The following is a 14,171-nucleotide window of genomic DNA, read 5'->3' on the forward strand; positions in this document are numbered from 1 at the left end:
CAAACCTCCTCCTTCCAGCAGTGCCCCCCGGGAGGAGAGACTTTCAGATCTACCTGGGTTCAATCCTGGCCATTAACCCCTGGGAGACCCAGCTCCACGCTGCACCCCCCAGCCGGGGTCTCTTGCCCGGGCGGTACCTGGTCACTAGCCGCAGACAGCTTGCTCTCCAGCTCCCGTTTCTCTCTCAGCACCTTCTGCTTATCCTCGTACTCCTCCTCCAGCTGCACTTCCATCTGCTTCAGCTGCGCCCGGCACCCCAGACACAAGAGCAAGAGGGTTTCCATGAGGCACGCTCGGGCCAGTGTGGCTGGGAGAGCGGTGTGCTGGACATGGGGGGCTGGGTTAGCAGGACGGGGGGCCGGGCAAGCAGGCTGGGGAGGGACAGGCGGGGCTGGGCGAGCAGTGCGCGGGACGGGGGCAGGGCAGCGAGCACAGGAAGGACCCTAACCTGCACTAGCCAGTCACCTCCCGGCTGGGGGGCCACTCGACGACCCTGGGTCCCAGTCCCAGTTAGGCCCCCAAGCCCGTCTCTTAGCTCCTGCAGACATGATCCATGAGGCAATTTGGTGATACTGACTGTCCCTGCGCAAGAGAGACCCTAGGACTGGCACAGTGGGGGCTACGAATCCAGATTGAGGGGCACCGGGGTTACCCCATCCCCAGCCTTCTGGGGAAGTGGGGAGATGCTGGCTCCAGACCGCCCCGGGTCCCTGTGCCATGATTTGAGAGGAGCAGTGCACTGCCTGACCCAGCTAATGCAGGCAGAGTGAGCAGACGGGGAGAGCGACTGGTTAAACTCGTCAGGCCAGGAGAGCGACTGGTTAAACTCATCAGGCCAGGGCCGAGCCAGCTGCCAGCTAAGATCTGCGTGGGGAGCCAGAGTAACACAACCCGCCAATCACATCACAGGGCCCTACTGCCAGGCCCACAGCACTGGGTCTTCGGGGCCTGGGGGGGGACACGATGCAGCAGGCCAGGGATATCATGGGGAGTGGAACAGGAGAGAGGGGATTCATCTCTAGGAAAGAGCCCCCGCTTTTCTCCAAACTCAGCCCACCCCCACTCTCCTGAGACCCTACCCATACCCTGCAGGTGGCTGCTCCAGAAGCTGGTGCCATGGACAGCAGCTGGGCACTCAGCATCCTGCCCCACCCGCACCCCTCTAGCCCAGTGTCTCAGAGAGCAGCAAGCCCCCCGCCGAGCGGTTCGCACTGCGTCCCAGCTGACAACAGCATGGCCAGGATGAACTGGCTCGCCCGGCCCCCAGCCTAGTGTGGCAGGGAGATCACGACCAGACATGGCAGCTCCTCCGAGCAAGGAGCACTGCACCCCTGCCTTGCTGAGCCCTACGCCGCTTGGTGCAGCCCCTGACACTGCCTGGCAGTCGGTGCCCAGTGTTTTCTCATGGCAGCATTCAGCACCAGGTCACGAGCAGCCAGGGGCTGTGTGTGCCCCACACCCTGTGTGTCCCGAGGGGGCTGGCCCCCGCTCCATCCGACAGAGAACACGGGCCAGCCCGGCAGGCACCAGGGCCGCTGTACCTGGGACAGGGGCCCTCTGCCAGGCACAGCAGGCCTGAGGTACGTGGGTGGCAGGCAGCAGGGAGGCAGCTGTCTCTCCACTGGCCAAACACCCTCGTGCCCCTGCCCAGCAGCGAGGGCAGAGCGACGCTCCGGCCCTACCTTCTTCTGGCACGACTGCCTGATCTCCTCCACCTCCTCGTCGCGGCTCTCCACCTCCTTGGAGTGGGTCTGCCGCAGGCGTTCCATCTCCATCTCCAGACGCAGCTTGGCCTGCGGGCGGAAAGCAGCCCTGGTCAGCCCGACGCCAGGGGCCTGGCCACGCCACTCCTGGCAGAGCGGCCCTCTGCTGACCACTTCCATCCCGCTGAGCCTGAATGCAGCCAGGCAGAGCGAGCGTGGGCCAGAGCATGGCCACTAGCCCTCAGGGGCAGCCCACGGATAGGGCCAGCCCAAGGCTTGTCGGACCTGTAACCCTCAGTCTCCACCGCCCTGCACACTAGACAGGAGCTGTCTGCCCCGGTAACATAGACGCCCCCTCGGCCAGCACGGCATAGAGCAATCGGCCTGCACCCAGGGAGAGGTCCTGTGTTACCCCGGCTAAGAGCTGCCAGGGAGCGCAGGGACAGGGGCACCCTTGTGTTGGGGAGCCGAAGTGACAAACACTCCCTGCCGATCGCCGGTGCTTGGCACCAGAGACAGGAGGCCCCCCCCCCCCCCCGCTCCCTCCCGATCGCTGGTGCTTGGTGCCAGAGACAGGAGGTCCCCTGCTCCCTGCCCATTGCTAGGGCTCTGTGCTAGAGACGGGGGCCCCCCGCTCCCTGCCCATTGCTAGGGCTCGGTGCTAGAGACAGGGGCCCCCCGCTCCCTGCCCATTGCTAGGGCTCGGCGCTAGAGACAGGGGCCCCCGCTCCCTGCCCATTGCCGGGGCTCAGCGCCAGAGACAGGGCCCCCCGCTCCCTGCCCATTGCCGGGGCTCAGCGCCAGAGACAGGGCCCCCCGCTCCCTGCCCATTGCCGGGGCTTTTCACAGCAATGACGCTCACAGTGCCACCAGTCCAATGCCCACGCTGCTGCTCTGCCAGCCAGCATCTCGGCGGTCCTTGCAGGCCACTGTTCCGTGATGGGAAGGCAGCGTTACTGTCTCTCCGAGCCCCCAGGGCAGGCCTGGCCCCACACACCAGCTGGTAGCCCCATGCTCTAGTCCCCTGGAGGGGGTTGCTGCAGCAGAGGGAGAGCGCCCCACCCACACTGAACGCAGGGTTACCTAGCAAGCCGGCTGGCCAGAGCCACGTGAGCCCTGGGCGGGAGGCAGCCAGCACGACAAACCCACATGAAACCGGCACACCCAGAAACCAGCCCAGGCTCAGCCTGCCAGCCTGGGACACCTGCCGCCTGCTCGGGGTGGGAGCCGCACTCTGATCCCTGCATCGAGGCAGGATCGAATCCAGTCGATCACCCTGCACCCCCACACCCCCCCGAGGTCTCAGCCAGGTGTCTCACTCCAGACCCTGCCCCCTCCGCACCTGCTCCAGCAGCTGGATGGTCCCAGCCTGCTCATCCAGCTCCTCCTCCTGGTCCTTGACCTTCGCCTCTAAGTCCCGCAGCTGCTTCTTCACCTTGGCCAGGGAGGCCTCATCCTTGGACTCCTGGGAGGAGACGTCTTGGAGCTCGGCCTCCAGGGCTTCCACCTTCTGGGTGAAGCTCATGATGTCAGAGTCTCTGTCCTGGAAGAGAGAGCAGGGAGCGCCTGTTGAGCCGGCCTCACCGAGCCGCCCGGCCGCAGCCCTGCCAGCGAGGGGCAGGGGAATGGGCTGGCCGTTCTGCTCACCTGCAGCTGCTGCTTGAGGCCGAAGACCTCTGTGATGAGCATGTCCTTCTCCCGACTCAGCTTCTCCCGCAGCAGCTTCTCTCGCTGGGCTTCTTCGTGAGCCTGAGCGAGCTCGCTGTCAAACCTGAGACACCCACGGCCAGGCCGTCAGCTGTCCGCACGCCAGCTCAGCTCAGGCACCAAACCCGCTCCGTGCCGGAGCGCCCTCCCCCTGCACTCTGCCATGATGCTGCTGTCTGCCCAGTCACTGCCCGAGGCAGCATCCGGGCGGGACGAAGCCGAGACCGGCAGGGGCTATAGCTCCTGCTGAGGTGGTGTACCTGGCTCCTGCCCAAAAGGGCATGCATCTTTCCCCACCCCCCAGCCGGGACCCCCCAGGAGATTCCCGGCCGGCACCGAAGCCCTGGGGAGCACCAGGACACAGTAGCTAAGCACCTTCCTCCTGGAAAAAGGCCATGGTGCTAATGCAGCCAGGACAGAGCCAGGACAGCCTGAGGCTGCTCAGCGTGGGAGGCAGGTGCAGCGTCACTTCCCGCCCCAGCCCTCCTTCCTGCTCAGCTCTGTCCTGTCACTGCCTAGCCCGCTGGCAACGCAGATTCCTGGAGCTGTGCAAGGAGCCGGCCCGCACCAGACAGCCAGGAGAGCCCTGGGTGACAGCGGATGCCCCGTGGAGCAGGACAGGGGCCTGGCTTGATGCATGGGTCCAGGAAAGAAGGGAAATGCCTCTGCAGGGTGCGTGTACTCTGGGAGTGATTCCCAGCTCGAGAAGATGACCCCGCGCTACCTCTGGGCGAGCAGCAGGAGGGGTTGCTGCTGAGCGCGCGCCTAGCGTCTCTGGCAGGCACATACTCGGGGCGGCAGCCCCTCCCCCGGACATGGCAACGCTCTCTCTAACTGCCCTCCCCCTACGTCCAGGTGCTGATCCTGGCCACCCCAGGCAGCAGATCCCCAGTGGGGCAGGGGAGCCGAGGCAGTGGGCACATCACTCCCTGGGCACAGCTCCTGCTCTGACTGGCTAGAGGCGGCATGACGCTGGGAGAAGACGGAAGATTACTGGTTTCTCATTGCTGGGCCCCCATCTCTGCAGTACTGTTAGGGGAACTGTTTCAAAAGCGGCGCAGGGACTCAGGGTACGTCTACACTAGAGCTGCAGGCGATTCCCCGCTTGGGCAGACGTACACACGCTTGCTCTGATCCAGCGGTGTGGCCGCCCGGGGATGTGCCCGGGGTGGTGAGCCCACCTGGCCGCCTGGAGTGCGCTCGTTCCATCGGAGCTAGCGTGGGTATGGCCGCTCAGACTGGGAAGCGCCCCCAGCTCCCCGGTAGACGTTCCTGCAGGAGCCCAAGGGTGAAAACGGACCTAGGCTCCTAAGTCCCTCAGGCCCTTCAGAAAAGGTCACTCCAAAGACACAAGGCGAGTCCATGGCTGAGCCAGGAACTGAACCCGGGGCTCTCTCGCCAGAGGCCACTGGGCTTCCTCACGCCCACCTGCTGGCTCTGCCTCCGAGGCTGGCCCGGCCGGGAGTGGGACTGGCCTGGCAGCATGGCACATTCAACCAGCCCCGGCAGTGTGCTCTCCAGCTGGGCCCAGGGTGGGAGTCCCCAGGAGAGGGAGTGTGACGAAGTGGGACTGTTCTTAATATTTCCTCTGAATAGTGTGGGGGTGCCTCAGTTTCCCCTAGGCAGTTCTTAAGTATCTAGGTGGTGGGGTAAGGGTGTATAATCACTGCGGAGCCCTAGAGGGCAGGTGTGTGCAGGAGTCTGGACACAGAGAATGGCCAACACCCTGTTTCCTGGCCACTGATGGCCTGGGCCCTTCCCCCCTGTAAGGTGAGAGCTAAAGGGTTGGAGAATAAAAGAATCCGGTGACCTCCTGGCCCGGGAAAGGGACAAAGCCCAGAGGAGGAGGGGCTGGAGAGAGTTTCAGTTTGGGGCTGGCTGGGACATGGAGTGAAGGGCAGACGTGGTTGTCTGGCTCACTGCCCCCCAAAATGGACCCAGCTGAGGGGTCCTGTTCTCTGCACCTACAAGCTCTGTGTTAGACCATGTTCCTGTTGTCTAATAAACCTCTGTTCTACTGGCTGGCTGAGAGTCCCGTCTGACTGTGGAGTTGGGGGGCAGGACCCTCTGGCTCCCACAGGAGCCTGCCTGGGCGGACTGGCTGTGGGAAGCGCACGGATGGGCGGAGGACGCTGAATGCTCCGAGGTCACACCCAGGAAGGTGGAAGCCGGGTGAGCTGTGTGTCCTGCAGACAGGCTGCTCACCGGAAGGCGACTGCCCCAGAGTCCTGCCTGGCTCCGTGGGGAGCAGTCCCGGAGCATCGCCCGGGGACGCCGTGGCAGGGAGGAGTGCCCAGCACGCTCCTCACCTTCGCTGCTTCTTTTCCAGCTCGTGGCTGCGCCCCTGGTGCCCCTCCAGGTGCAGCTTGGTGTCCTGCAGCTCTGCCGTCAGGCGCTGACATTTCTTCTTCAGCTGGTGCAGGGCTCGCTGGCACTCCTCCTTGTCAGCCTGAAGATCCGCCAGCTGCGGGTGGGTGCAACAGGCAAGGCTTAGGGCTCTGCCGGGGGGGGACCGGGCATCCCATCGCCTCCGCTCCACCTCCCGACTCAGCCACAGAGCCCTTGGGGTGAGCCCTTCCCGGGTTTGCCTGGGAGGGGAGCAGACAGCTGCACGGGGCTTCACGGAGCCAGCAGTGCGGGCGCAGAGAGGCTGAGTTCCGAGGACCCCGCGAAGGAGACGCTCTGCGGCGTGCAGCCCGGGCACCCCCGCTGCCAGCCTGCCAGGGCCCCGGGCCGCACAGCACGTGGAGACGACAGGCGCCCCTCGGCTCACACAGGGCAGGGCCTGCTGGGAACCGCCGGCTCAGCAAGACGCGCACCCTGCGTTAACAGTAAGGGCAGCGCACGCCGCCACGTCGGCCACCGGGAGGCTAAATAACCGGGCGCCTGGCGTCAGTCCCCGGTGGGGGTCACCCGTGCCTGTGTGTATGTATGTGGGGGGGGGAGGGTCACTGGCGCTGGGGGGGAGGAGATGGCACCGGTGGGAAGGAGGGGGGGTCACCGGTACGCGTGCGGGGGGGGGGGGTCCCCCGACAGGGCCAGCCTCACTTACCCTTCTCTCCTGCTGCCTCTTGCTCTGCTGCTCCACCTCCAGCTTGTCCTCAAACTCCTGCTGTACGCGCTTCTTGGTGAAATCCACCTCGCGGACGGCTCGCTCGTACTTCAGCCGCCACTCGCCGCCTGCGGGAGGGAACCAGAGCCCCAGGCTGAGGATCTCTCCTGAGCAGACCCCGGACTGGGCTTGCGGAGCGCATGGAACAGGCCAGGGGAAGCGGGGGTCTCGCTGCTGCCATATGTGCTGAAGGCGGATGGTGAGAGCCCCCCACACGCCCCGGGAGCAGGGGGTGACCCCACTGATCAGTAACCACGATGCCCTGTATGTAGGTGGGGAAACAGAGGCATGGATCGGGCAAGTCACCTGCCCAGGGCGCAGAGTGAGACGGGTGATGTGCCCCCGTGTGTGGAGATGGAGGAGGAGCAGAGGGCAGGGAGTGAGAGGGGGTTTTGGGGGGCTGCCTGGGGCAGGCCAGCACCTGAGTCATCGTCGTCGAGCTCCCCATTGAGCTCGGCCGCCCGGATGAGCCGCGCCTCCATCACCTCCATTTCCATGGAATCCATCTGCTTCTTCAGCACCTCGTACTTGGCCTGGGAGGGGGAAACAAGGCCCAGGTCGGTGCCAAGGGGCAGAACGGGGCACCCGGCCCCTGGGGGGACAAGGCCCAGGTCGGCGTCGAGGGGCAGAGCAGGAGTTTCTGCATAGGCACAGGGGGCATCACCGGACCTGGTGGGGGAGCTGGGCGTTTGTGGGTAGGACAGGGGGCATTGCCAGACCTGCGGGGGGGGCAGGGAGCCCAGGGCTGGGGGAAGAGGTGGCTGGTGTGTAGGCATAGGGGGCATTGCCAGACCTGGGGGCGGGGAGCCAGGGCTGGGGGAAGAGGTGGCTGGTGTGTAGGCATAGGGGGCATTGCCAGACCTGGGGGCGGGGAGCCCAGGGCTGGGGGAAGAGGTGGCTGGTGTGTAGGCATAGGGGGCATTGCCAGACCTGGGGAGGGGGGGGGGGGGGAGCCCAGGGCTGGGGGAAGAGGTGGCTGGTGTGTAGGCATAGGGGGCATTGCCAGACCTGGGGGGAGCAGGACCCATTGCTGGTGTGCGGCTGGGTGTCCTGCTCCAGGCTCCCACAGCCCCTGCGAAAGGAGGCTGCTCTCGGAGCAGAGCTCAGAGGCAACGGTGGAGTGCGCCGGCAGCCAGCCCCCCTCACCTGCAGATCCTTCATCTCCTTCTCCGCCCGCAGCCGCTCGGCCGTCTCCGCATCCAGCAGCTGGGAGGCCGACTCCCCCGTGTGCCGCTCGTCCGTCAGCTCGGCCGTGAGCTCTGCCACCTGGGGATCCGCAGTGCGAGGCTGAGAGGGCGCCATGGCCGGGGCGGGGGGAAGGGGCAGTGCCCAGGGATCGCAGCAAGGCGGGGCCTGGCAATGGGGCCTCCACAGGGACCAGGAAAGGGACCCACCCCTCTCCCCTGTACCCGCCAGACCACACAGCAAGCCTGGGAAGGCAGCTGGCACGGCGCCCACATGCCCAGCCTGACATACCCTGCTCTCCAGCCGGTCGCTGCCTAGCCGCAGCTCGCTGCGCTCTTTCTCCACCTTCTCGAGCTTGCCCTTCAACTGCTGGATCTCCTCCTGGAACAAAGACGGCAATGAGGGGGGGCATCACCACACCAGGGCTGGGGGAGCCCAGGGCTGGGACAGCAGGGCCCCTCCAGGCAGCAGGAACTGAGCTGTTAGTAACTGATGCCAGTTTGGGGGTCTCAGCCCCACAGTGCTGCTGGCCCCCCACGCCAGCAGGGCTGGGAGGGGCACGCAGGGGGCTGGGGCTCTCTGTGCTGAGCACTCTGCATGGCCTTTCCCGCAGCCTGGTCTACGACAGGATGTCACTTTCAAACCCATCTCTGGAGTGCATCTTCCCCCCACCCCACGTCTCCCCGCTCTCCTCCACTGCCACCTCACAGAATCCAGCATGCAGCCATGGTGACAAGGCCGCAGCTGGGAAGGGCTCCGGGCTCAGCACCTAACGGGCCCATGGGAGGGTCCCAGGAGCTGATCCCGGCCCGGCCCAGCCCAGCGGCCTGCAGATGGCAAAGGGGCACCCCCCCACCTCCCTGTGCAGGAGGCTGATCTGAGGCAGAGGGAGCGGCACGGCTGGGCCCAGCAGCTCCGCCGCGCTCCAGCCGCAGCCAGAGACAGGCGAGAAGGGCTCTCGGCTACCGGTAGACTGACCCCTTGATGCCAGTAACCCGAACGGGCTGCGGGAGGCTCAGGCCGCCCGGTCAGCATCACACACCCACGTAGACGTCGCCCATCCCTTCTGCCACTGAGGCCAGGGGCACCCCAGCGCAGGGGGCTCTGGCTCGGCCGGCAGCGCCGCCAGCCAGGCCCAGGGCTGGGGGCAGTCGGGGAGGGCAAGGAGGAGGCAGATGACAGCCTGGCACACTCTAGGTTGGCCTCCTGCCCTTCGACGGCTGCCAGGGGAGGTTTCCTTCCCAGGCACTGAGCCGCAGTTCTCCAGCAGAGGGGAAGGGCCAGGCTGCCAGCCGCCCCCACACAGTGCAGCAGCCTCTCGGCACAGAGCTTTAGCTCCATTTGCCACGCCTGGCAATCGGGCCCATGCAAACACAGCCTCTCGCAATGCTATCGACAAGCCGATCCAGAAATTAGCCAGGTATTTGCTCCTTCACTGGAATCAGGCTGGGTGAGAGATGCCCGGCACCCCGTCCTTGCACGCCTCCCCCTGAGCGTGCACACGTACCATGGCTCCTCACATTGCCGTGCAGAGCCCAGGACAGAAGGTGACCCAGTCTGAGCCCTGTGTGACCCCCAGAGCAGGCGGGAACTCGCCCCAAAGTCCATTTGTGGAGGGGGTTCCCTGCATGCTTCCCAGCCCAGCAGCAGCACTGCCATGAGCCGGCTGGAAAACCCTCCTGAGGAGGGGGCAAGGCCAGTTTCCCATTTGCACTCCCCTTCAGACAGCCCGGAGCGACTCCCGTCCCCGGAGCGGCTACGGCTGAGATCCTACGCACGTCTTTGCCCCGGATCTGCTCCTCTGTCAGCTGCACCTCGACAAGGGGCCGCACGGTGGTGAAGAGCTTCCACCAGGGCCAGTCCTTCACCCCCTTGTTCTTCTTGATGTTCTTCTGCACACAGCGGATAGCCAGCTCCTGGATCTGGGGAAAGCAGCCAGGGTCAGGGCAGCCCTACCCTGGGCCAGAGCTGCCTTCCCTGCACTGAGTGACTCCACCCGGGGGAGCCCAGCGCCTGGCTTTGCCAAGAGGCAATCCCATGTGGAGAACATGGAGGCCTGGGTCAGTGGGGAGGCATTGCCTGCCAGGGGCCTGGTGGAGCAGAGCCCCCGTCTGCCTGCATAGCCGCTCCTGTCACCCTCCCTAGAACAACTGCACCTGCTTTCTTTACTGCTGGATGAATCCAAGCTCCCACGCAGCCATCAACGCTAATCCTGCTGACACCCGCACAAGCTCTGCTTTATGGACTCTTCAACAACACAAGTAAGAGCTGACACAGCTACTTATCTTAATGGAAGAGCCCCTGCCCCGCGGAGCCGCACACAGCCCCCTTGTGGTGCAGGGAGTGCCAACTTGCGGGCAGTGCCTATGTACCCATAACGTTGGCTCCCCGGCTCCAGCAACAAGACGAGGCAGGCTGCAGCCTGGAGTGCACAGAAGCCAGTGGGAGATACCTCCCCCTCCCCAGCCCCCACGCAGCCCTCCTGCCCAGCTCCTCAAGAGGGGGCGGCTGCCGGCACGCTGGGACCTCACCGAAAAGCAGGGGAGAGCAGGAGCAGCTCTGTCTCCTCCGTGCTGGGTGCCCTGCAGGACGCAGGCAGGCAGGACCCCCCCAGGGGAAGCCCAGCTCGGAGGGGGCGGCGCTCGAGGCAGAGCTGCCCATTTTAGGTGAAGTCATGCAGCTGCCGGGGTGGTATGTAAACGGGAAGGGGACCGGGGGCGGGCGCGGCAGGGGGGCTGCCCTGCTGAATACCTTTCTCTTCTTGAAGTGCTGGCGTGCCAGGAAGCCCCTGCACGCAGCCTGGAAGAGTGCAATGTTCTTGCTCGTTTGCTCGTCTCGCTGCTCCTCAAGCTTGGCCAGGGTCCCTGCCCGGAAAAACGCCTGCGGGGGAGGAGAGCAGGTGAGCAGAGCCCCGGGGGGCAGACAGGGGGCCCCGCCCCGGACACTGCAGAAAGCTCAATGCCCCCATCCTCACAGGCACCCGGCATCGGCCACTCTGCGAGCCAGCCTGGCCCACTCGTGCACAGAGGGGCCGGTGTGTGGGTGGGGAGCCGGAGCACGGCCGCACCCTGCACTGTTGGTCAGAGGGGATCCGTGCAGCTGGCAGCACCAGGCAGAGCCGCCACGGTGACATCCTGGCATGAGGCCAGAGGCTGCACTGGAGACAGGCAGCTCCCTCCGACCCCCCAGCATCTCTGCCTCTCCTTGCCTGGAGCTCCCCAAGCAACGGCAGCTCTGTGCAACGCTGCTCCCGCAGGCTTGCCTCCCCGAGACGAGACTGCTCTGAGCTGCCCCCACTGCCGGAGCCAAGCAGGGGGCCGGGAGACAGAGCTATAGGAGTGACCCCAAATAGTCTCACACCCACTTGGCTGGCCTCACGGACAGAACAGCTCCCATGCCAGCTTGCTGCCTTCAGGCAGCCTCTGCCACTGCCCTGGGCTACAGCACTGCCCGCCGTGCCGGGGCACAATGTGCAGCCAGACCACCCCAGCCCCTCTCCTGCTGGGACCGCGCCCTGGAGATGAGCTGTGACTAACGGACACAACCCTTACACAAGGTGGGTGCAAATGCCACAACTGGAGCTGATTGGGACCTGTGTGCTTTGGACCAGACAGAATGGGGGGATGGACGGCTAGGGAGCAGACTGACTGGGGGACGGACGGACAGACGGCTGGGGAGACGGACGGCTGGGGAGCAGATGGGGCGATAACCCGCCCCAGGGGCCGCGCAGAAGACTGGTCTACCAGGCTGGGCCAGAGGCGGTGCAGTCGGCTCGCCTCTGCCCTCGCTCCAGCACAGCGTCTCCCACCACCTCCTTACTCTGGGGGGCCCCGGCTCCAGCCCCAGACACCCCTAGGTAACAATAAGCCAGAGGAGTCACTGCAGAGTGAACGCATCTGTCCGACAGCAATGGCTGCGATGCCCCGTGTGCAGATCCGGGGTGGGGGGTCTCTGGTGCTGGGCTGGGAGAACATGACACGTTCACTTCCACCCCCATGCTCTCCGAGGCCCCGGCTGTCTTCTCACATGAGCCATGTGGCACAGAGCGGTCTGGCCTCTGCCAGGAGACGAGCTGGCCCTTCAGGGCTGCTGTGCCTCGCCAGCCCAGGGAGAGGTGCCAATCCCGGACGGAGGCCCCCCGCAGCGTGACGTGCCAGTCGCCCCTTGCAGTCAGTGCCATGGAGCAGGCCTCAATAGTAGGTGGTCCTGGCACTCGGCCCTCCAGCATCCCCTGCTCCTGAGCAGGGGAGACACACCGCGGCTGCTGGCTCTATGGCCCCATCCCTGGCAAGGCTGCCCCTGTGGTGCTACCGGCCGGTGGTAGTGGGGGCCTGGGTGGGTACTGGGGCCGGGCAGAGCTCGTCCAGTTTTTATTCCTTCAGCCCACTGGAATTCTGCGGGCGGGACGTGCAGACACGGCCCCTCCTGTCCCAGCATCCAGTGTGGGGAAGCCTAGCCTGGCCCGCAAACCCGACACCCAGAAAGAGCCTTTGTCTCCTGAAGCTGCCTGGCCTCCTGGCCCCCTTCCCACGCTGTACAGCTCAGCCCACCTGACCCACTGCAGACAGGCCACGCTCCCACAGGGCTTCGTCTGCCCCAGGCTGGGCCCAGAGCAAAGGGGAAGGCAGGCAGAGCTTGTACCCAAGAATCCCCTGCTTCCCCCGCCTGCCGGGGTGGTTCGTGGTCAGGGTGGCACTGACCTTATGGGTCTGGGGAGCAGGACCCAGGCCTCCGAGTACCAGGGACTCAGAGTAGCAGCTTGGGCAGGGCAGGGAGTGGGAAGCTATGCTGCAGGGGGGCTCGCAGTTGTTTGAGCTGCCGCTGTGAATGCTGGGGCCTGAGATCTTGCATAACTTGGCTCTGGGGCCAGATGGCTGCTTCATGGCCCCCCCCATCCCACTGCTCAGCCACTCAGAGCTGGGGGCACCAGCGAGCAGCACCCCACGCCCCCAGGGCCAAGCAGAGATCCTCTGCTGCTCTCAATACACTGCAACCCAACTCATGCTCCCCTGGTGCCACTTCCAGAGTGTGTGGGGGGTGTGGACAAGCAGTGCCAAGCAGCCCTCCCCACAATCCCAGCCCTATGCTGGGAACCACCGACAGGACATGGGTGAGAGACATGGACGCCTCATGGCTGCAGCCTGTGTCCCCAGCAAGGTGCACAACGGCCCCGTTGCCACATGAGGTTCTGGGAAGCAGCCTGGGCTGAGTGGCCAGGAGGAGGTGCAGTGGGGCAGTGAGCTGGCCTGCCCAGGCGAGGCTCTGCAGAGGGAGCAGTGCGCCCACGGGGACTCGGCCCAGTCAGCTGGGAATGTGCTGTCAGCCTGGCCCTGCTCTGCTGCGATCCCCCAGCACGCACCATGGCCAGGGGCCCCAGCGAGCATGGTGTGGGCACCAAGAGGTGCCCCATACAGCGCGTTTGTGACTGGCTTCACCTCCCCGAGGGGCAGCGCTGGGGTGCCGAGCCTGCCAGCCCGCTAGGGCGAGGGGCTGCGCAGAGCTTGGGACGGGCCCCCGAGCGGCTGGCTGGGAACGGCAGGAACGCTGGGAGGCTTACCCGGCTCAGGCCCATGTGGTAACTGCTCTTCTCGAGGTCCAGCGATTCCAGGAGTTCCTCCACAGCCTGCAGGAAAAAGGGGGGGGGGGGACGACTCAGCTGCAGGGAGGTGTGGCAGGAATACACGGCTGTACTCGCAGACACGACAAACACTTCCCAGCTGAGCTAGAGTTCCGCACTGCTAACGAGCCCCGCTGAGAGCAAAGGGGCACCGAACCCAGCGGGCAGCAGAGTGCTGACATGCCCCTATCCCCCGCACCACGGCACGTGCCCTCTGCACTCAGGGGACTCCCTCTTGCACTCCCAGCCACACAAACTGTCTCCAGGGAGAGCTGCTTGCTCCCCATCGCTCCCCAGGCAGGCACGTGCTGCCAGCTCCGAGGTGCAGCGAGCACCGTCCCCGCCCCAGGTCCCACATGCTCGTCTAGGGGAAGGAAGAGGAGGTCACGGCTAGCCAAGGGAGCCTTTGTCTCCTGGAGCTGCCTGGCCTCCCAGCCCCCTTCCCACACTGCACTCAGTGCATAGCTCAGCTTCTCCGCTGCCCACGCAGCCAGTGCCCAGCTGCCAGCCAGCCTGGTCATGAGACACACTAGATGGTAGGCAAGGGCTGGAGAGGGGCCACCTGCCTGCCCCACTGGGATATGCCGGTCCCCCCTTCTGTGACCTGCCTACACAGTCCTGGCAGGCCGCCAGGTGTGTTCAACACTCTTCCAGTGCTTAGTGGTGAACCAGGAAACACAGCCCTCACTAGGGTCCAGACCAGGTGCTTCACGTGGCTTCGTCCTGCATTCCCATCACAGGCTAGAGCCTTCACATGGCCGGGCGTTAGCAATGCCGCCAGCTAGACCCCACTGCGAGCACAGAAGGTCTTTGCCAGCTGCAGGGCTAGGCTCAGGCCAACGGGAGC

At 65.5% G+C, this 14,171-nt stretch overlaps 1 protein-coding gene across 6 annotated transcripts in view; it reads right to left on the reverse strand.

The window, feature by feature from the left end:
- MYO18A (myosin XVIIIA) overlaps positions 1-14,171 on the reverse strand; it is a 141,163-nt gene that overhangs the window by 25,015 nt on the left and 101,977 nt on the right. For all 6 annotated transcript variants that reach the window (XM_077836370.1, XM_077836369.1, XM_077836371.1 and 3 more), the window contains 12 exons: positions 13,265-13,330; positions 10,459-10,587; positions 9,486-9,629; positions 7,999-8,088; positions 7,669-7,788; positions 6,944-7,055; positions 6,463-6,590; positions 5,720-5,874; positions 3,351-3,474; positions 3,046-3,246; positions 1,683-1,793; positions 138-242 (listed from right to left, as the gene is read on the reverse strand). In XM_077836370.1, the coding sequence (XP_077692496.1) occupies positions 138-242; positions 1,683-1,793; positions 3,046-3,246; positions 3,351-3,474; positions 5,720-5,874; positions 6,463-6,590; positions 6,944-7,055; positions 7,669-7,788; positions 7,999-8,088; positions 9,486-9,629; positions 10,459-10,587; positions 13,265-13,330 (1,485 nt within the window). The remainder of the gene's footprint in view (positions 1-137; positions 243-1,682; positions 1,794-3,045; positions 3,247-3,350; positions 3,475-5,719; positions 5,875-6,462; positions 6,591-6,943; positions 7,056-7,668; positions 7,789-7,998; positions 8,089-9,485; positions 9,630-10,458; positions 10,588-13,264; positions 13,331-14,171) is intronic.

This window comes from Eretmochelys imbricata, chromosome 17 (assembly GCF_965152235.1).
Source record: "Eretmochelys imbricata isolate rEreImb1 chromosome 17, rEreImb1.hap1, whole genome shotgun sequence".
Lineage (NCBI taxonomy): Eukaryota > Metazoa > Chordata > Testudines > Cheloniidae > Eretmochelys > Eretmochelys imbricata.